The 21,525-nt window shown below is 37.3% G+C and overlaps 1 protein-coding gene across 6 annotated transcripts in view; it reads left to right on the top strand.

The window, feature by feature from the left end:
- Window positions 1–21,525, top strand: part of SPAG17 (sperm associated antigen 17) — a 238,646-nt gene that overhangs the window by 142,275 nt on the left and 74,846 nt on the right. For all 6 annotated transcript variants that reach the window (XM_063624696.1, XM_063624697.1, XM_063624699.1 and 3 more), the window contains exons 21-26: window positions 5,601–5,837; window positions 6,797–6,908; window positions 8,195–8,347; window positions 10,740–10,853; window positions 17,067–17,242; window positions 20,526–20,646. In XM_063624696.1, the coding sequence (XP_063480766.1) occupies window positions 5,601–5,837; window positions 6,797–6,908; window positions 8,195–8,347; window positions 10,740–10,853; window positions 17,067–17,242; window positions 20,526–20,646 (913 nt within the window). The remainder of the gene's footprint in view (window positions 1–5,600; window positions 5,838–6,796; window positions 6,909–8,194; window positions 8,348–10,739; window positions 10,854–17,066; window positions 17,243–20,525; window positions 20,647–21,525) is intronic.

The following is a 21,525-nucleotide window of genomic DNA, read 5'->3' as shown; positions in this document are numbered from 1 at the left end:
CAGCCTGTGTCTTCTTAATTCCAAGCTACATTAAGATGCTATACTCTCTCACCTGGTTTTCCTGGCTCTTGTGAAGCTATTTTCATGTGTGGGTAGTTGTTAAAATCTGTGTTTCTGTGAGGGATGAGTTCTGGAAAGTCCTATTCCACCATCTTGCTGATGTCACTCTGTGTTGACTTTAAAAAGAATTGAGGAAGTGCAGGTGTAGACAAGATCAACGTTGAAAAAAATCACTACATTCCTATTCACCAGCAATAACCAATTAGAAAACTCCAGCCTGGGCGACAGAGCAAGACTCCATCTAAAAAAAATTAAAATAAAATAAAAAATAAAATACAAAGGATCACAGAGAGTATTATGAATAATTACACACCAACAAACTGATAACCTAGAAGGAATGGATAAATTCCTAGAAGCATACAACTTACCAAGACTGAGTCATGAGGAAATATAAAACTGAACATACAAATAACAACTAAGAGACTGAATCAGTAATGAAATGTCTCCCATCATGAAAAATATAAAAATAATAAATTTTATTCACAAGAGCAACAAAAACTATATTTTAAGTGTGTTTCTTGTAAACAAGGACTATAAACTAGATTTTAAAAAATCTTGTCTGATGAACACTGACGTTTAGCAGGAGAGCAGACTCCATTTATATCCATTCTGATTAATGACATGTTTGGGATTTCTTCAACTAACCTATTTTATGTATTCTCTATGAGCCTTTCTTTTCCTCCTTTCTTGCTTTCTTTGTATTGAGTTTATTTTCCTCTTTTCATTTTGCAATCAGTTTGATAATAGGAAACATTAATTTTCACTCTAAATAAGTGAAATGTTATTCCCCCCACACACAAAAAAAGAATTCTATTTTTCTTGTTACTAAATATTGTACTCAATTATTTGTCAATAAAATAATTGTATAAATTTCTTTTCTCTCTCATTGCATAAGTACCTACATGGATGTCCTTGATTTTGCCTCTTGGCCCTAAAATATTGACTCTCTGGCCCTTTATAGGAAAAGTTTAATATGTATGCACCTTTTTTTTTTTCTCCTAGTGGTTGCTCTAGAAATTTAACTTGTTATATCATTTCAATTTAACTTAATTTCAGTATAATTTAATAAAATCTGAACTTAATAAAATATTTTTTCTTTCAGAACAATACCAGGAACTATTAAAATGATTTAAACTGATGCTTAAGTTTCATCTTGATTTTTTTGTGTTTCTACAAATTAAACATTATCATTGTAATTGTTTCATTTATTTATTTATTTATATTTTATTTTTTGTTTTAGGAACAGGTTCTTGCTCTGTCACCCAGGTTGGAGTGCAGTGGCATGATTATAGCTCACTGCAGCCTCAAATTTCCTGGGCTCAAATGATCCTCCTGCCTCAGCCTGCCAAGTAGCTAGGACTATAGCAGTGTGCCACCATGCCCAGCTAAGTTTTTAACTTTTTGTAGAGATGGAGTCTCACTATGTTGCTCAGGCTGGTCTTGAACTCCTGGGCTCAAGCAAACCTCCTCCAGGGCCTCTCAGAGTGCTAGTATTACAGGTGTGAGCCACCATGCCTGGACTCATTGTAATTGTTTTATATAGTCCATGTTGTTTTAGCTTTATTTCCATACTTACCATTTGTTTTCTTGGGCATTCCTTCTTTATGTTCCGGAAGTATTTGCTCTAGAAGTTCTTTTACTGGCGGTTTGTTGCTATGAACTGTTTTACTCACAATACTTCTGACAGTAAATTTGTGGATATTTTTTCCCCACACCAAATGAATCTGCAACTTTCCAGACACCAACTGGGTGTCTTACAATTAAATTCCATTCTGACACTAACTACCCAGAGTTAGCACAGACCTCGTAGATTAACTCACTCCCACAAGACTGCTTCCTCTTCAGATGCCAATCACAAGTATTGGGTGCCCAGGGTACGCACACTTCTGTCTGACTTGGCTACTCATTTGGAGGTTTCCACAATCACCTCCTTGGGTTCGATAACTATCTAGAAAGCTTATGTCTCATAAGACTCAGGAAAACACTGTACTTACTATTCTGGTTTATTATAAAAAGATATTATAAAGGGTACAAATGAACAGCCAGATAAAGTAGTACATGCAGCAAGGTCCAGAAGAGTCCCAAGCACAAGAGCTTCTGTCCCCATGGAAGTGGAGTGTGTCATTCTCCCAGAGCATGGATGCATTCACCAACTTAGTTCAGAAGCTCTCCAAACCCTGTCGTTTAGAGGTTTTTATGGTAGTTTCATCATGTGGGCATGATAGATTATTAACTCAATCTCTGGCTCCTCCTCCCACCTGAAGGGTTTGGGGATGAGGCTGAAAGTCCCAAACTTCTAATCAAGGTTTGGTCTTTCTGGACAGCCCACATCCTATCCTGAAGAACATGACAAGAGTTGCCTCATTAGAGCAAAAGATGCTCCTATCACTTATGAAATGCCAAAGGACTTAGGGGCTCTGTGCCAGGAGCCAGGAATGATGACCAAATATCTGTCTCTTATTATACCCTAGTATCACAGTTGCTATTAAACTCAAGTTTTTACTTATCTGAAAAAATGACTTTATTTTGCCCTTACTCATTAAACATAGTTTTCATTTATAAAATTCTTGGTTGGCTTTTTAATTTCCTCTTATCACTCTTGTGTTAGTCTTTTCTCACATTTTTATAAAGAACTACCTACGACTTGGTAATTTATTAAGAAAAGATATAATTGGCTCACGGTTCTGCAGGCTGTACAGGAAACATGGCTGGAGAGGCCTCAGGAAACTTATAATCCTGGCTGAAGGGGAAGAGGAGGCAGGCACATCCTCCATGACTGGAGCAGGAGGAAGAGAATGAAAGGGGAGATGCTGCACACTTTTAAACAACCAGATCTCCTGAGAACTCACTCACTATCACAAGAACAGCAAGGGGAAAATCTGCCCCTGTGATCCAATCACCTCCCACCAGGCTCCTCCTCCAACACTGGGGATTACAATTCCACATGAGATTTGAGCAGGAGCACAGATCCAAACTACATAAACTCTGAAGATATTTTTCCACATTTTCCTTGCTGACACATTGTGGCTGTTAACATGTTGATTGTCCATCTAATTTGTCATTCTTTTATAGACAGTTTATCTTTTTTTTTTTTTTTTTTTTTGGAGACAAGAGTCTTGCTCTGTTGCCCAGGCTGGAGTGCAGTGGTGTGATCTCGGCTCACTGCAACTTCTGTCTCCCGGGTTCAAGTGATTCTCCTGCCTCAGCCTCCTGAGTAGCTGGGATTACAGGCACCAGCCACCACACCCAGCTAATTTTTGTATTTTTAGTAGAGATGGGGTTTCACCATGTTGGCCAGGCTGGTCTCGAACTCCTGACCTTGTGATCCACCCACCTTGGCCTCCCAAAGTGGACAGTTTATCTTTTCTCTCTAGCTGCTTTGAAAACATTCAGTGGTGTGCTGGTAAATGCTTAAGCAGTAGCTCTCTAGGAAAACAAAAGTATACATATATGTACATAAGTTATTAATGTTTCTGATATAGAGTATATCTAGTACAAAATTTACATATAATAATAAAGCATATAATATTACTTGTGTAAATTCCATACAGCTACCCATAAATTCCAGATAGCATTTTGATTTCTACAAATTGATTTTTGCTAAATTGTTGTATCCTTAGCCAACCTATGATTACAATTTATAAATACATGTAGTTCTAATATGAATGTTGATATTTTTATTTATGTTAACAAGTAAGACAAAAGTGAAACAAAGAAAGGATATGTCTCACTCATTTGTCAATAACATTAGCAACTTTTTTGCTGAATCAAGTAATAGTTTTTTAATACTGGAAGAATATTTCCTCAACTTTTTGTGCTAGTAACAATATAACAGCTAGTCTGCATTATTAATATGATCTCCATCACTTCCTTGAATCTAGATAATAAACAATCAGTCAGTCCTGACTTGTAGCACTTGCTGATATTTCCAGTGTAAGTACCCCTACAATAGCTGATTTCAAGCTACGATGTGTCAACACTGAGGGTGGCAGTGCTATGCAGTAGCACACCATTATATAATGTTGTCATGATACTATTACAATTGACATAAATAAACTCCAGAGCATAGACAATAGTGAAATGTCACAAAATACTTACATTGTGGTAAGTTTTGAGTCTTTATTGACTTTTTTTAATATTTTGCTTAATTGCAAATTTATGTAATTTTTAGATGATGGTCATGGTTAACAGTTGGCTCACAAAATTTCTAAAAATTTAGCAACAAACTCTTTTAAGTTAATATGAGCTAGGTCCAATACACCAATGTTATTTCCTGTGTTTGACTTATTGGTCTTCCTTAATGTTAGGATGAACGTCTTCAGCTCTCGGAGTGTCTCAGGTATTATCTGTTCCAATACTGCCTTTTCAAAAATTCAATTCCATTTTCAAGAAGTCTTTCAAACTCACCTTGCCATTTTTGATAATCCTCTTTCTGACTTATGCTTTTCATACTTCTTTTTATTTATTTGAGCATGTTTTAAAATTTACCTTATATTCCCTATTTGGTAATTACAATATCTATAGTCTTTGTAGATATGATTTCACAGTTTGTTTCTTACTCAGAGTGGTTTATTTCTGCATGTTTTGTGATTTTCATTTGTGAGCTTATATCAAATCATAATGTTAACGGTGGAGGGGTTCAGGTTCTTGGAGTCTTGAACAGAGAACTGAATAAAATACATAAACAAAGCAAGGAAGGAGTGAAGGCATTTATTGAAAATGAAAGTGCACACCACAGTGTGGGAGTAGTTCCAGGCATAGGAGCTCAAAGGCCCCGTTACAAAATGTTTGAGAATTTAAATACCCACTAGAGGATTCCATTGGTTACTTGGGGTACGCTCTATGTAAGTGGAGAGAATGAAGTAAAGTTACAAAGTTGTTTACTTGGCCTATACGCTAGGAGAGGATATTTCCTGTCATAGCTGAAGTGTGAATCAGCCTTATGTTCCCTGCCTCTAGACCCTATTTTCCTACCTCAATAACTGTTTTAAAATAAAATGTTAAGGTAATCTGTATTTTGGCCACAAGTCTATGTGAGGACAGGCTTGTGGTTAGGAGTGCTTAGGGGAGACTTATCCTCCATCATTTTACCCATTTTATCCATCAGTTTTGAATTATTTTGTCCCAGGAATGTTTCTCTGAACATCTAGTCTTCCACATTGCTAATAAACTATCTTTAGGACCTAAATTAAAGATCAGACTCATGTGGAGGATAGGAGACTGGGAGACCAGTTAAGAGGCTGCTACAATGGTCCAGGCTAAAGATAATGAAGACCTGAACCAAGGAAATTGCAAAATAAAGCATGAGAGAAGAAGCTGAAGTGAGGAGAGATCTCAAAGGGGGAATTGACAGAATTTAGTAGACAGAAGTTGAGTGAGAAAGAGAATCAAGGATGACGTCAAGGTTTCTAGTTCAGTATTTTGATTTGTCAGAGATACACTAACAAAAATCATGTTAAATATTCTCCAAAATGAACCTGAATGGAACCTATGTTTAATTCATTTCAAAATTCTGTTAAATTTCTTAAATGTGTTTACAGGCATGGAAAGAAGAGCAAGATCGATTAGCAGAAGAGGAGCGCTTAGGGGAAGAAAAGAAAGCAGAGAAGAGTAAAGAAGCCGGTAAAAAGAAAGGCAAGGATAACGCAGAGAAAGAAGATAGTAGGTCTTTGAAGAAAAAATCACCTTACAAGGAGAAATCTAAAGAAGAACAAATAAAGATCCAAAATGTAACAGAAGAGTCCCCCCACCAACCACAACCTGAGATAACTTACCCGGTAAACTCCAGTTCTGTAAAACTTAGTCTCTTTGGGCTATTCCTAATTGTTTTGGGAAAATACGGCTATTGTAAGATTCTTTTGTTTTCACTACCCCACAGTAAGCCTAGGGTTTCTTCTGGTATCAATGAGCTCAAACCTGTATTCCACCCCTGATGTCTAGAACCTTGTTTCTAACCAATCATCAAGATGAAAACACTCTCAGGCCAGTATTTATTTGAGTGCCACGAACCTAGCTAAGGTCAATAAAGATAGAAATTTGACACAAAAGCATTCTTATAGATATATGTAAATAAGTGAACACAAAAGTTGGCTTTATCTGTCTCAGATGATGAGACTTGCTAACTAAATTTTGTTGTCTCTTTGTGGGCAATCATGTTTCTGGCTTGTATGCTTTTGTAAAACCTTCCCTTTGCCAGTTCTCTCTTAGCTAGCTGTTGAGGAAAACCTGATGGGAAAAAAATGGAAAGAAATCTAACAGCCCCTGTGCTTTGTAGCTACTCCTCTAAACCAGTTGTCCTCAAGTTTTAGCATGCATTAAATCCCCTGGACCTCTGTTAGCAACACTTGGTAAAAAATGTCTTCTACATATGACCTCCTAAAGTGGAGTGTCCACTCTCTCCAGCATCAGTTCACTTTAAACAGAAAATTAACAACCAGTGAATGGGAACCTGATTTCTTCTTGAACTGCCTTGACAATAAGTATGATGATTCAATTTTTATTAGGTTATGAGAATGTGCCAATGAACAGTGTTTAACATAATAGATCTTAATTCTGCCTGTTATAACACCATAGATGTTTCTAAAAATAATATGAACACTGGCCTCTGAGTCTGCAAAGTGACAGACATACCACTTAGCAGAAATTAAGCTTTTGGCAACTTTAGTTGGCTAACACTGATAAGTTGATTTTTGTCTATTGCAGCTTCACACTCAAAGCATGATATTTTCTCTTCTAGTTTCACGGATACAATATGGGAAATATACCCACTCAAATCTCAGGGTCAAATTACTACCTGTATCCTTCTGATGGCGGGCAGATTGAAGTGGAAAAGACAATGTTTGAAAAAGGTACATTTTGAAAGCAACTGGTTAATGATTGGAAAGATAATAGTGCATTTCAGACAACCAGGGGCCCTCTACTCCTGAGTTTGATAGGCGAGAGTGTTATTCTGTCCCCCACAATACATTTAGGTGCCACAGTGGCATTTTCAGACTGCACACTTTTTTCTATTATAATTGACTCTACAAGGCATAGGCCAGTCAAGAGTTTAGCTGGTACATGCTAATATGACCATTCCAGTTGTTAAAATATTAAAATACTTCCATACAATTGGTAAATAGTAATAGTAACTGCAATAAGCAATTAATTAATAATATTCATTATAGCACACCTTGTTATCCCAGAAGCCAAGTGCATTCTGTGAGTTTACTGCATTTTTCTGGTGTAGCACTGGAGCACAGAGCTTGGGGCCTGCTTCCAATATCCATCTATTGTAGCTCTTACTGAGACTTGTATATGCATACAATGCATATAAGTTTCAGGTGATTCATAGTAAATTCAGTATTTTCTCCTAGTCCTGTCAATTTTGAGGGACGATAGCTCAGTCCAAATTGAAAGGAAATAGCCATTTTTTTTAACAAAAAGAAGAAAAATGAGTCCAAACACTAAAAAAGAGATTGGGTTGTTGGAAAAATTTTTATTAACGACCACAATAATAATAGCTACTATAACTAACACATAATTTTTATAAGTTGCAAAACCATTTCACATTAATTATATCATTTGATGAATTATAACATTGATTATAGGCATACATTGCCTCAGCCAGTTCATTTTCTCTTCTGAAATTGGGTTTGAAATGTGACTACAAGGCCTGCAAATACCTCCTTGGTCTACCTGCCATTCATGCCTAGAATTCCACCATTACTTTATTTCCTTAGGCATTCTTTTATAGAGGTGTTGACATCTCTAGGCATTTCCTCTCCCTGGTTTATATTCTATGCTGCCTTTTTATTTTTGTTTCAGGGATATCTATTCAGGTTGGTTCTATAGGTAAATTGTGTATCGCAGGGCTTTGGTGTGCATATTATTTCACCACCTAGGTAATAGAGTACTCGGCAGGTAGTTTTTGGTCCTCACCCTCCTCCCACCTTCAAGTAGCCCTGGTGTCTATTGTTCTCTTCTTTGTGTTCATGTGTTCTCAATGTTTAGCTGCCATTCCTAAGTGAGAACACGCAGTGTTTGATTTTCTGTTCCTGTGTTAGTTTCTGTGCAGCATTGTGTAATCATCTTATCAAGGAGCTTAATGTGGCATCCTAATCAGCCCATCTTCTATTCTATGGTTCCTCCTCAGGCCCGACTTTTATCAAAGTGAGAGTGATAAAGGATAAGCACAATTTTATAATTCATTTAAACGACCCTAAGGAAATTGTGAAAAAGGAAGAGAAAGGGGATGATTATTTAGAAGAGGAAGAAGAAGGAGATGAGGAACAAAGTCTTGAAACAGGTAAGCAGCTGTTTAGTGGTTTCTTTCTTCTGACTAATTCTCCTGTCTCTGTCCACTCCACTCCATTAAATGGCTCATTGCACGTTCTTTTTCTCAAGTTTCTACCAATACACTCTCTTATTAATAGTGCATGAAGATGCCTATTTTCCTGAACTGAACCCTAATGGACATTAAGTGTTATCTTTTTTCTTTACCAGATTTTATTTTTTATAGCAGTTTTAGGTTCCTGATGAAATTGAACAAAAGTTACAGAGATTTCTCAATACCCTCTTCCCGTACACATGCACAGCCTCCTCCACTATCAACATGCCTCACCCAGAGTGGTACATTTGTTACAGTCGATGAACCTACATTAACATATATCATTATCACCCAGAGTCTAAAGTTACATTACCCTTGGTGTTGTGCATTCTAAGGGTTTGAACAAATGTATAATGGCATGTGTCTACCGTTATAGTATCATACAGAGTGGTTTCACTGCCCTAAATATCTGTGCTCTGTCTATTCATCTCTCCCTCCTTCCTAACCCCTGATAATCACTGATCTTTTTACTTTGTCCATACTTTTGCTTTCTCCATAATAGCATGTAGTTGGAATTATACACTTTGTAGCCTTTTCAGATTGACTTTTTTCATTTAGTAATATGCATTTAAGTTTCCTGCATGTCTTTTCATGGCTTGATAGTTTATTTCTTTTGAAAACTAAATGATATTACATTGTCTAGATATACTACAATTTTATTTTTCCACCCACCTACCGAAGGACATCTTGGTTGCCTCCAGCTTTTGGCAATTGTGAATAAAGGTGCTACAAACATTCGTGTACAGGTTTGTGTGTGGCCATAAGTTTTCAGCTCCCTTGGGGAAACACCAAGGAGTGTGACTTTTGGATTATAGGGTAAGAGTAAGTTCATGTTGGAAGAATCCACCAAACTGTCTTCCAAATTCGCTGTACCATTATGCATTCCCACCAGCAATGAATGAAAGTTCTTGTTGCTCTATATCCTCACCATTATTTGCTGTTTTAGATTTTCTCCATTCTATAAGGTGTCTAGTGGTATCTTGTTTTAATCTGCATTTTCCAGATAACAAATAATACTGAACATCTTTTCATATGCTTATTTGCCATTTGTATATCTTCCTTGGTGAAGTGTCTGTTGAAGTTTCTTGCCCATTTTTTAATCAGGTTTTTATTTTCTGGTTATTGAGCTTTAAGAATTCTTCATACATTTTGAGTAATAGTCCTTTAACAGATATGTCTTTTGCAGATATTTTCTCCAACTCTGTGGCTTCTCTTTTCATTCTCTTAAAGTATTACCTTTTGTTCCATGGTTCATTTGAATTTCCCAGTCTAAAAATTATCTTTGCATGAGTTACATTATTTTAAATCAATATTGCCCCATCTTTATTATCTGATAATAGAGGAAATGGTGAACTGAAAATAAAACAAGCCAGAAAATTCACAAATTCTTTACATATACCTTCAGATGTGTGTTTTCTATACATGATAGCAAAGAAATGGAATCAACCTAGTTGCTCATTAGTGGTGGACTGGATAAAGAAAATGTGGTACATACACACTATGGAATGTTATGCAGCCACGAAAAACTAAAACATATACTTTGCAGCACATGGATGCAGCGGAGGCCATTATCCTAAACGAACTAACGCAGGAACAGAAAACCAAATGCGGCATTTTCTCACTAATAAGTAGATCTAAACGCTGAGTACACATGGGCATAAAGATGGGAATGATAGACAGTGGGGCCTATTTAAGAGGGGAGGTTGGGAGGAGGGTAAGGATCAAAAAACTACCTATCAGGTACTATGCTCACTAACTAGGTGATGAAATTGTTTGTACATCAAACCCCAGTGGCATGCAGTTTACCCATGTAACAAACCTGCACATGTACCCCCTAAACCTAAAAATTGAGAAAAGAAAAAAAAGTACCTTAACAATTTTGTTTTAAAATTATGTTTGACTAAATTGTTTAAATTTTTAAATGTTTTAAAATGTAAAAAAGTTTAAATGTGGGAATTTAAGAAAATGTTTTAAAATGTGGGGAAACTGAAACTGAACTGATGGTTTTAATTTTAAAAGCCACGTGGATGACCTACCAGATGAATAATCTGCTTATGGCTATGCCATCAACCCATTGATTTCCTCACTTCACTTTAACCTAAGTTCCTTAAAACAAGAGTTTCATGTTCTTATCTTTGTAATTCCACCCTACCTCTAACAACCCTGAGTGCATGGTCAAGCTAAACCAATTATTTTTTAAGTTGACTGTGTTAGACCAACTATGAACTCCATTCCCTGCCTTCCCACTGAGTCTTAGTTATATTTATTTTGAATTAAATGAAAATGTTCTTGATTTGATTTTGTATTTTAGAAGTATCAGATGCAAAGAATAAAGCTTTCAGCAAGTTTGGATCTTTTTCTGCCACCTTAGAAAATGGAATCTGCCTCTCGATAAGTTACTATGGATCAAATGGAATGGCACCAGGTGAAATGAACACAACAGAAAGGATAAGTGTGCCCCACAGCCAAGGGTCCCTGCCACTGCCCATTCTCAGTCTGCTCACTTGTCAATAACATGTTGTGATTTAATGCTCCTCATAGTTTTTCCTGCAGGATGGTAATAGAAGAGGTGTGTGTGTGTGTGTGTGTGTGTCTATATATGTGTGTATACAAGTATATATATAATCTTTTATACATAGATACGTACAAAATAAAAATGTTTTGACATTTTATATAATCACTTATACATATAAGATTACTTGTGTGATATATATACATGTATGTATACATGTATATACACTCATATATACCAGTTATCCTTCTTAACTACCCCATAAAAATGAGCCTTTTAGTTGGGTGTAAAAGAAAGCATAAATTGATAAGGAATCCTCTTGGTTTTCTTTGTGAATCCTGTTATTATAGAACTGTTCAGTGTGCTTCAGGACATTAGCCTTAAAGGAGCTATTAAGTGGACATATTGAAAGATTTCTGTACCCCACTTCCTTCCTTCCTTCTTTCTTTCTTTCTTTCTTTCTTTCTTTCTTTCTTTCTTTCTTTCTTTCTTTCTTTCTTTCTTTCTCTTTCTTTCTTCCTTCCTTCCTTCCTTTCTTTCTTTCTTTTTTTCTTTCTTTTTTTGAGACAGGATCTTGCTCTGTCACTTAGGCTGGAGTGCAGTGGCACAATCATGCCTCACAACAGCCTCAAACTCCTGAGCTCAAGCAATCCTCCCATCTCAGCCTCCTGAGTAATTGGGACTTCAGGTGCATGCCACCACACCTGGCTAATTATTTTTGGTGGAGATGAAGTCTTACTGTGTTTCTCAAGCTGGTCTTAAACTCCTGTGCTCAAGTGATCCTCCCACCTTGGCCTCCCAAAGTGCTGGGATTACAAACGTGAACCACTGCACCTGGCCTTCTACCCCATTTTCAATAAAGAAATTATCCAACTGGAAGCTGTTTCTTTACAAACCACAAAATAGGATGTCACTTTACCAAGAACCAATTAGGAAATCTGTGGCTTCCCATGCATTTTAGAGGGATCTGCCACAACATATTTTCTTAAAGTATTATAAAATCAAAGGGTAAACTCTGTGGTGCATAAACTTAAAACTTTATGTTAGAGTAGATCATGCTGATCCAATTACCTGTCTTTCTATATAGTTTCTTTTTTGCAGAGATAAATTTTCAATGGATGATTATAATCTTATTTCTTACCTTGTGTCAAATATCCTAGAACTCTACTGAGTTTGAGAGTCCACTAGATTTCTTAGTATTTTTGCTTTATTGGAGATTTTGTGTTTTAATTTTGCCTTTGCCTTTGATTTGTTGTTAAATCAGCAACTGGAGAAGTCATTTGATGCCTAATAAATTACATATTAAAATCCGTTATCACTACCCAGTCACTAAAAATTCCTACCTCTTCTTAATATAGGTTATCATTATTTTGGCTTAAGATATTTATACCTACTATCAATTTTGTTGCTCCTATTCCTGAGTGATTTTCTTAATCTTGATTTAGCCCTTAAATTAATATGTAATAATTCCATTTTAAACAGATGTTCCTAATTTCAAGTTATAAATATGGCATTTGAAAATGTTTATAGTGTAGATAATAAGTAATATTTTACATTCTATATGTTTTTTTAAAAAGTTGAAGGTATAAATCTTTGTAAAAATTATATGCATATATATACACACACACACATTTCCTAAGGATTCATATATAACTGATATTTAAGAACTTTATCTGCTAATGGCTTAACAAGTTTCCATTCCAGTTATCCCCCTTTAATTGGGTAGACACAGCTAAACATAATTTAGTATCCTTTTGGACAAAGAGTAGACAGTACAGCTATGCAATAGGCAAAAATATACAGAAACCCAATCTCATCTTTGGACACTACTTTGTACCTTCTTGCTAAGAGGAATAGGTCATTCTTGCTTCTTACTGCCTTTCAGGGCGCCTAGTGAATATACCTAAAATTAAGAATCTTAATCTTAATATTAATATTAATCAGGCCCCAACTTATGTTTTACCTTCTTTACCCAAACCCTGGATGACAACGAACCTGATCTATTTTCCCATAGAGAAGTATACCTTCCTACCCTATTATTTCTGTGCCTTTCAGTTCCTTGAATAAACTATGCTGTCTCTTACATCTGCCCATTTTCTCATGCTGTACCACTACTCAGAATACTTTCTCCTGACATGTGCACCACTACTTTCAACAATTAAACTTCCTCCCATCCTGCAAGCCACAGCATAGAGGTGTTACTTGCTCTGAGAAATGCTTCCCAGAGTAAGTGGCAGTAGTATGCGAACTGGATCTTTGGAGGTGAGTGAGAATTGCCTATGCAAAAAATGGAAGGAAAGGAATTCTAGATACCAGGAATAGCGTGTGTAAAAGTCCAGTAGTGTAAAAGCATAGAAAGGCTTTTCCATTTATGGAAAGGTGAAGTGTTCAGTATAGCCACAGTAGACTGTACAAAGACATTTTGCCGTAGATACCCTTCTTCTGGGTTCCTAAGGCACTCGGTATTTCCTCTATCACAGACTGAACACACAGCATTGTACCTGAGGGGTTCTAATCTGAACTACCCACTAAATTATACACTCCTTATCTGTCTCATCCATCATTGCTATCCATTTCACAGTACATAGTAGTAGGTACACAATAAATATTTACTGAATATTAGTAAATGGATGGGGATGAGAGGGGGGAATTTCCAGATGCCTGAAACTGAACACCATTCACTTGTTTATATACTGTACCTTCTATGGGTCAAGCAACTTGCTGGCACTGAGCCACTAAGATGAATTAAATCATGGTACATCTACACAAAGAACTCACTGTCTAATGAACAAGGAAAACATATAAATAGAGCAATAATAACTGTCTTAGTGCTAGAAATTATACGTAAAGAGAGTACTGGGAACAGTCAGCACATACTTCAGAGAAATTGTAGCATTTCAGATGGGACTTTAGAGCTGAGTGGTCTTGCGGTCCTTTAAAGTCTTAAAAGGCAGAGGCTCGTGATATTGCTGATTTGTCTGTGGGTCAAGCCTGACAGGGAAGGCATGAAAACCCTCAAGAGTCTCCCCTGACATACGAGCTTGATGAAGAGCCCCTTCAAGGGGAGACATAACAGTTGCAGGCAAGGTGCTCAATTTTAAAGGAGGCAAGCAAGCATTAGGAGCCCCAGGGGGCTTTTTAATAAAGGTAGCTGCAAAAGCACGTACCAGGGCCTCTTCATCTTCCCCTGGTGAAAGCAGAGGTGAAGCAGGAGAAGTAGGCAATGGTAATTTTTCAGTCTCCTCACAAGACAATTTCTCATCTCTTGGAGACGGTTGATGACCAACAACCAACTTTTCCTCAGACATGATAGGGGCAGAAGGTTCCCCACTGGATGTTGTCCCAAGGGGCTTGTAAGCCTCAGGGAAAGGCACAAGGCACTCCTGGACCAGGTTAAAAAGCCCAAAGGTGTCTACAGGAGTTCTATCAGGGCCATGCAGAGTATAATGCTTCCACAGGCCTTCCCCTACCTTTGACCAGGTATCCATGTTAATAGTGCCTTCCTCAGGGAACCAAGGACATGCCTCTTGTACTGTCTCCAAGAATTTTTCTAACTGCTTAGTTTTTATAGAAGCCCCACAGGCATGCATCATAGATTGCAACACTTGAATGTAAAGAGCTCGTTCCTTAGAACCAGAATGTCCCATTTTTACTCCTAATGTATGACTATGCGCCCACAACTGTTTATACTCACAACTTCTGCAGAACTTACCAGAACTGGGCGTTCTTCTCACAGTATTTCTCGGGTCCCTGTTCGGGCACCACCTCTTGCGGTCCTGCCGCAGGGGTTATTCAGGGATGCACCGAGAAGTAGTGAGAGGAATGATGAAAGAAAGACACAGAGAAGCGGGATTAGGAGGGACGGTCCCCTGATAGGGAAGCGCCACAAGCTCTGGTTTATTCAGTGCTTTTATACATGCCAGGGGTCAAAAGTCCAGACAATAATTGCTTTTGTCTTCAATTGATGCGGCCTCCGCAGTCTGTCCTGTGCTAACCATTAACTATGAAAAGCCATTCACAGCGCTTCACTGATCTGGTAAGAACAGGAAGCTACCCATGACAGGATCTTCAGCGGTCAGGTCTTTGCCATGCCACCTACTTCCCTGTCTGCAGGCTTTGCCAATGCATGGGAATGTGAATTTGGCTCCCCACAGAGTGGGAACTATCCAGGCACAGAAACGAGCAAAGGGAATTCCAGAACTTAAGAACCATGTTAATAAACACACAATTGTGTCAAAACATGGCATCTTCACAGAAAGGTGAAAAGTTCAGTGTGGCTGCAGTGGAGGTAGGTGAAAACCAGATTATGAAGAATGTTACATGCCCTACATAAGCAGTGAGTGGCAGAGGACTTTAAGTAAGGGAGGTGACATGATCATATTTTACTTTAGGAGCATAATTTTAATGGTAGTTTGGAGAGTACACTGAAGTGGTGGTATTGGAAGTGCTATGGTATCAGTTAGCAAACTGCTGCAGAAGACCCAGCAAGCAATTATGGGACCCTGAAATAAGATAATGGGAATAGATAGAAGAGGCATAATTTGGGAGGAAGATCTTAGGCCTTGATGACTGGTTGGATGTGTAGGATGAGTCAAAAAGAGTAAATGCAAATGATCTCAATGTCTAACTTGGGGAACAGAGTGCATAATTGCTCATGGTATTAACTGAAATTAAGAATGTAGGGGGCTTAATCTGCTTTGGAGAAGAGAGACTTAATTGAGTTTGAATTGTCTGTAGCACCACAACCAGGAGATGCCTTAAAAAAGTGAGAAATATAGGTCTGGAAGTGAGAAGGAAGGTCATGCCTTGAGATGTTAATTTTGGAGTCATTAGCATGTAGATGGCAATTGAAGCCCCAGTGGTAAATGAGATCATCCAGATCTAATATATATAAGAGAGTTGCTCAGCCCTAGCTGTGCATCACAGTCACATGTAGTGTTTCACAAATACAAGTGCCTGGGCCTCATCTCCAATGAATCTGATTCAGTAGGTCAAGGTGGGGCCTGAGCATGTTGTTTTTCTAATTTCATGAGTAATTATTACAGGCAAGCAGGATTGAGAACATAATAAACCCTGCAACCTAAAAACATTTAGGGGATTGGCTGAGCATGGTGGCTCATGTCTGTAATCCCAGCACTTTGGAGGCCAAGGCGGGCAGATCACTTGAGGTCAGGAGTTCGAGACCAGCTTGGTCAACATGGTGAAACCCCGTGTCTATTCAAAATACAAAAAAATTAGCCAGGCATGGTGGCAGGTGCCTGTAATCCCAGCTACTCGAGAGGCCGAGGCACAAGAACTGCTTGAACCTGGGAGGAGGTTGCAGTGAGCCGAGGTTGCACCACTGCACTCCAGCCTGGGTGACAGAGTGACACTCTGTCTCAAAATAATAATAATAATAATAATAATAAATAAAAACATTTACGGGACTGACAAAAGAGTAAGTAGAGGAGATTGAGAAAAAAAAATTGACTATAGAGGTAAAAGATTCAGAGAATGTTTTTCTGGAACCCAGAGGAAAATAAAATTCATGACACACAGGATGCTTTAGAGCTCCCCACATAATTACTCCTAGCATGAGCTCTCCTTTTAGAATTCTGGCAATCTTTTAAAACCCAGCAAGTTTATCACATACAAGTTTCTTTTCTGGATTTTCTTGTTCGTACCATTTATTCTATTTATATTTAGTAGTCTTTATGTTTGGTTATTTACGCAGATCTTATTTAGACTATTTTGACTCTACAAGGACTTTTGCACATTTTTTTCATTATTTTCTGCTGCTCTAAACATTTTATACATAAGAGCCTCTCAAATATTTCTCAAATAAATTTAAATATAGTTTAATGCCCTATCATTAAGGAGTTTACAATGTAGATGGGAAGGCAAGAACATGAGAAATAATGATTCAGTGAAGCATATCCAAGTAATAAATACCTCAAATTTTCTAACTACAGTCCTGATTTGCAAACCAACTTCATTACTCCTGAAATCTATCCAACTGATAAATCATATTTAGCGAGGTAAAAATTGTTGTCAACTTGTGTAAATTTTTGAGTTGTAAATGTTATTTCACAAGGATATCAAATATGAATGTTGAATCAACTTCATTTTTACTTTTTCTGTTTATAGAAGATAAGGATCCTGATTTAGAAACAATATTGAATATCCCTTCAGCACTCACTCCAACAGTGGTTCCTGTTATAGTGACCGTTCCTCAAAGCAAAGCTAAAGGGAAAACAAAAGGCAAAGAAAAACCCAAAGAATCCCTTAAAGAAGAAGAGCACCCAAAAGAAGAAGAGAAAAAGGTAAATGAACCTTGCCATAGATTCCCAAACTCTGTTTCTGCTTCAGTGTTAACTTTTTTAAAACCATGACTTATGTCAATAGTGTTATTATAGTGCATACGTTTTATTGTGCAGATACATTAACATCCCTTGTAGTCTCAACTTTGAATAGACAAGAAGGATTTGTACACAAAAGTTGGGTTACCACTCCAGGAGACATATTGTCATACATAAGTTGTGTCAGGTCATTCATTCTAAGTTTGGAAAAACTTAGTTCAACCTTCTATCCACTCTATTTCTTGGGTTTTCTTTGCTTTTGGTTGGTCAAGTTTCTGCCATTCCTTATTTTTAATACTTTGTTTAGCTCCACTGTGATAAATAACAATTAGAAGAAAAATATATTTAACCAAACAATGGAATCAGTTTCATTTGGTCAAGTTGGTCTTAGATATTGATGTGCTAAGAATCTAACAAGACTGACAGCCCACCTCTGATTAAAGAGTAGTCCACCTATTACCCCTAGCCCTTCATCATAGTAAACACACACATGTGCACACACACACACACACACACACACACACACACTTGGACTCTAAACAAAGATCCAATAAAACAAAGATCAAAAGATGGTTCTGCTTTTCCACTGTTGGTGGGAGTGTACATTAGTTCAACCATTGTGGAAAATAGTGTTGCAATTCCTCAAGGATCTAGAACCAGAAATACCATTTAACCCAGCAATCTCATTACTGAGTATATACCCAAAGGATTATAAATCATTCTACTATAAAGACACATGCACACATATGTTTATTGTAGCACTATTTACAATAGCAAAGACTTGGAACCAACTCAAATGCCCATCAATGATAGACTGAATAAAGAAAATGTGGTATACATACACCATGGAATACTATGCAGCCATAGAAAAGAATAAGTTCATGTCCTTTGCAGGGACATGGATGAAGCTGGAAACCATCATTCTCAGCAAACTAACACAGGAACAGAAAACCAAACACCACACATTCTCACTCATAAGTGGGAGTTGAACAATGAGAACACATGGACGCAGGGTGGGGAATATCACACACTGGGGCCTGTCAGGGGGTCAAGGGCAAGGAGCAGGAGAGCATTAGGACAAATACCTAATGCATGCAGGGCTTAAAACATAGATATCAGGTTGATAGGTGCAGCAAACCACCATGGTACATATACACCTATGTAACAAACCTGAACATTCTTCACATGTGTCCCAGAACTTAAAGTAAAATAAATTTTTTTTTTTTTTTTTAGAGAGGGTTCTGAAAGACCGGCAACAAGGAAACTATTGGTTAAGTCTTGACTATTGGTACTTACTACTAAAAAAGTACAGTGTACAAATAATCAACTACTAGAAGATAAAATGTTTAAAAATACCCCAAGAACCTGGGTTTCAGACTCTGGCCTTGTAAAAGTTATGAGGTTTAAATATGACATTGCCTCTGTACCATATTTACATAGTTATACTAGGTAAAATTTCCCATGCCAGGCCCCTTGACTCTTGTTAAGTAAAAATGTTCAAGTGTTAAAACAGAATAACTCCAGGCAATTCATTTAAAATTAATTTGGCCAAAGGCATCTTGCTAGCAAACCAATTTGTTCACTTAATTTTTTTAAAATAAGTGATAATGGAAGGGTGAGGATAATACTAGTTTTATGTGTGATGACAGATTTGACATGGCAGGTTTGCATCTTTGAGCAGTTTTGTTCATTTTACAGAATTTCATAAGTATTTTTCTCTTTTTGCTTTGTGTTTTAAATTTATTTTTAGCTAATTATTTATATATTTTTCCTCTGTTAGTGACAAAGAAAAGGCAGAACAACTTAAGTGTTCAACAATAGAAGACTAGTTAGAAAAAAACAAATATCCATCAATTGGGTACCAGTGGAGTGATTTTGGTGGCTAACAAAAGAGAACCAATTGGAAAAATTGAAATGATCATCATTAGGGATTGTTTGAAAGTTACCAAGTAAATTTCATTCTTAAGTACATATAACCAAACAAGGGATTTAGGCATAGCTGACATAAAATTAATTAGGATTTTAAAGTAAACACACCCAAACCCTCATTAATTTACAAATAACTTCATAATTGTCTTTTATTTTTATTACTTTCATTTGCTACAAAAGCAGTATGTGCTCATTATAGAAAACAAAGGACAGATATCCTAATAGCATAATATCTCTAGCATCCAAATTGTAAGAATACACCAAAAAATGTGTTGGAGATGTTGGTCTCTCACACACTTTTTATGTATTAGTTTGGACTGCTATAAAAAAATACCTTAGACTAGGTGATTTATAAACAATCAAAATTTATTGCTCACAGTTCAAGAGGCCGTGAAGTCCAATATCAAGATATTAGCAGATTTGATGTCTGGCGAGAGCCTGTTTCTCTTATTTTATTTTACTTTATTCTATTTAAAATGGAGTTCTTGCTCTGTCACTCAGGCTGGAGTATGGTAGTGTGGGCTCAAACTCCTGGGCTCAAGCAGTCATCCCACCTCAGCATCCCAAGTAGCTGGGACCACAGGCATGCACCACCATGCCTGGCCAATTCTTTTAATTTTTAAAGAGACTGAGTCTCACTGTGTTACCCTGGCTGGTCTCTAACTCCTTGCCTCAGGTGATCTTCCCAACTCACTCTTTTGAGTAGCTGAAATTGCAACCACAAACCACCAGGCTCAGCTATTCCTCATACAGATGGTGCCTTCAATGTGTCCTCACATGGCAAAAGAGGAAGAGGCAAAGGTGTTCCCATCAACCTCTTCTTTAAAAGCACTAATCCCACTCATGAGGGTGGAGCCCTCATGACTTAATCACTTTCTAAACCGTCTCACCTTTTAATACTGTCACACTGGGTATTAGGTTCCAACATACGAGTTTGGGCGGGGGACACCAACATTCAGATGCCAGCACTGCCCTTATACCTACATATCCAAACAGAGGCATCCTTCAAGGCCTACTTGAAGCCCCAATTATTCCACAAATCCTTTCCCAATTGTTCTTATTAACTTTCACTATATCTCTATTTTCTGAGAAAAGATGTGCCAACTATTGTTACTGCCATTTGTCTCACCTGTCTGTGTGTCAGTCTGCAAGTAGAATATAAATTGCAAAACCACAGAGACTCCTGCATCCTTGCAGGGTCCACCTAGCTCTGTGCAAGTCATATCCTGAGCACTCAGCACATCCTTGCTTAGTCAAAATAAATAATAGCTCATTAAGAAAATGACAGCCCATTATTCACATGCTAAATTATTTACAGGAAGAAGAAGCAGAACCAGAACCTGTTTTACAGGAGACTTTTGATGTTCCCACCTTCCAAAGCCTAAATGTGTCTTGCCCCAGTGGGCTCCTGTTGACTTTCATTGGGCAAGAATCTACAGGTGAGTGCTATATGGTGTAGAGTGGGGAAGCAGGAAGCAAAATGTCACGTAGAAAACAGGAAATTGTGTATTTTCATGCCAGTTAAACATACATCTTGTTGATAATGAACACTAGACTGTTTTAACATTTTTAGCATTTACTATGGCCAGGCACTATCTAAGTACTTAGTATACATGTCAAAAATACAAATATTATGATCTAAATACTAACTACTCTATTTTACAAAATAAGGAAATTGAGTCTTCAGGAGGTTCAGTTACTTGCCCAAGGTCACTCAACTCCCAATTGGCAGAGCTGAAATGCCATTCTCAGCCCAGTGATGACAAAGCCAGTGCTCTTAAAAACTTGTGTGTATCCCTATGTTCTTGCCTCTACAGATGGTCATGGGTGCAGCATGTTGCTGGTCTGACCAAAACAAATGACACTGGACACAAAGTACATAGAGATAGATGTAGATTAAATAGGTTAAGGAAACCAAGTCTTCATTTTCATGTATCCATAGATAATTTTATAGTGTTGGTTCTGTACATGGCTCCTAACTTCTTCAGCTAAATAAGTAAGTACAAGTAAGATTTCTTCAATTAACCTGATGAGGCATCTGCATTTGTAACTGAATTTGAATATCACTTAAATAGAAACTCACTGTTGCAGTAGAAGTAGAAGATGCAACAAAGCAGGCACTGAACTTCTGTGATTTAAGGGGTGCCATGATTTTCCCGTTAGCCTGATATATAGTTCTTAAAATGCTATCATTATGTGTTAATTCCTTTGTGTTAAGGCTTTTTGGCCCCAGTAAACCACATTATAAATTAAGAGAAATTGTCCTGGATTTTATTAGAGAGAGTGGCTTACACATGGAGAAGGTACCTACTAGGTGT

Source organism: Symphalangus syndactylus, chromosome 12 (assembly GCF_028878055.3).
Source record: "Symphalangus syndactylus isolate Jambi chromosome 12, NHGRI_mSymSyn1-v2.1_pri, whole genome shotgun sequence".
In the NCBI taxonomy this organism is placed as follows: Eukaryota; Metazoa; Chordata; class Mammalia; order Primates; family Hylobatidae; genus Symphalangus; species Symphalangus syndactylus.
Note: the sequence above shows the minus strand (reverse complement) of the source record. Positions and strands in the feature narration are given on the sequence as shown.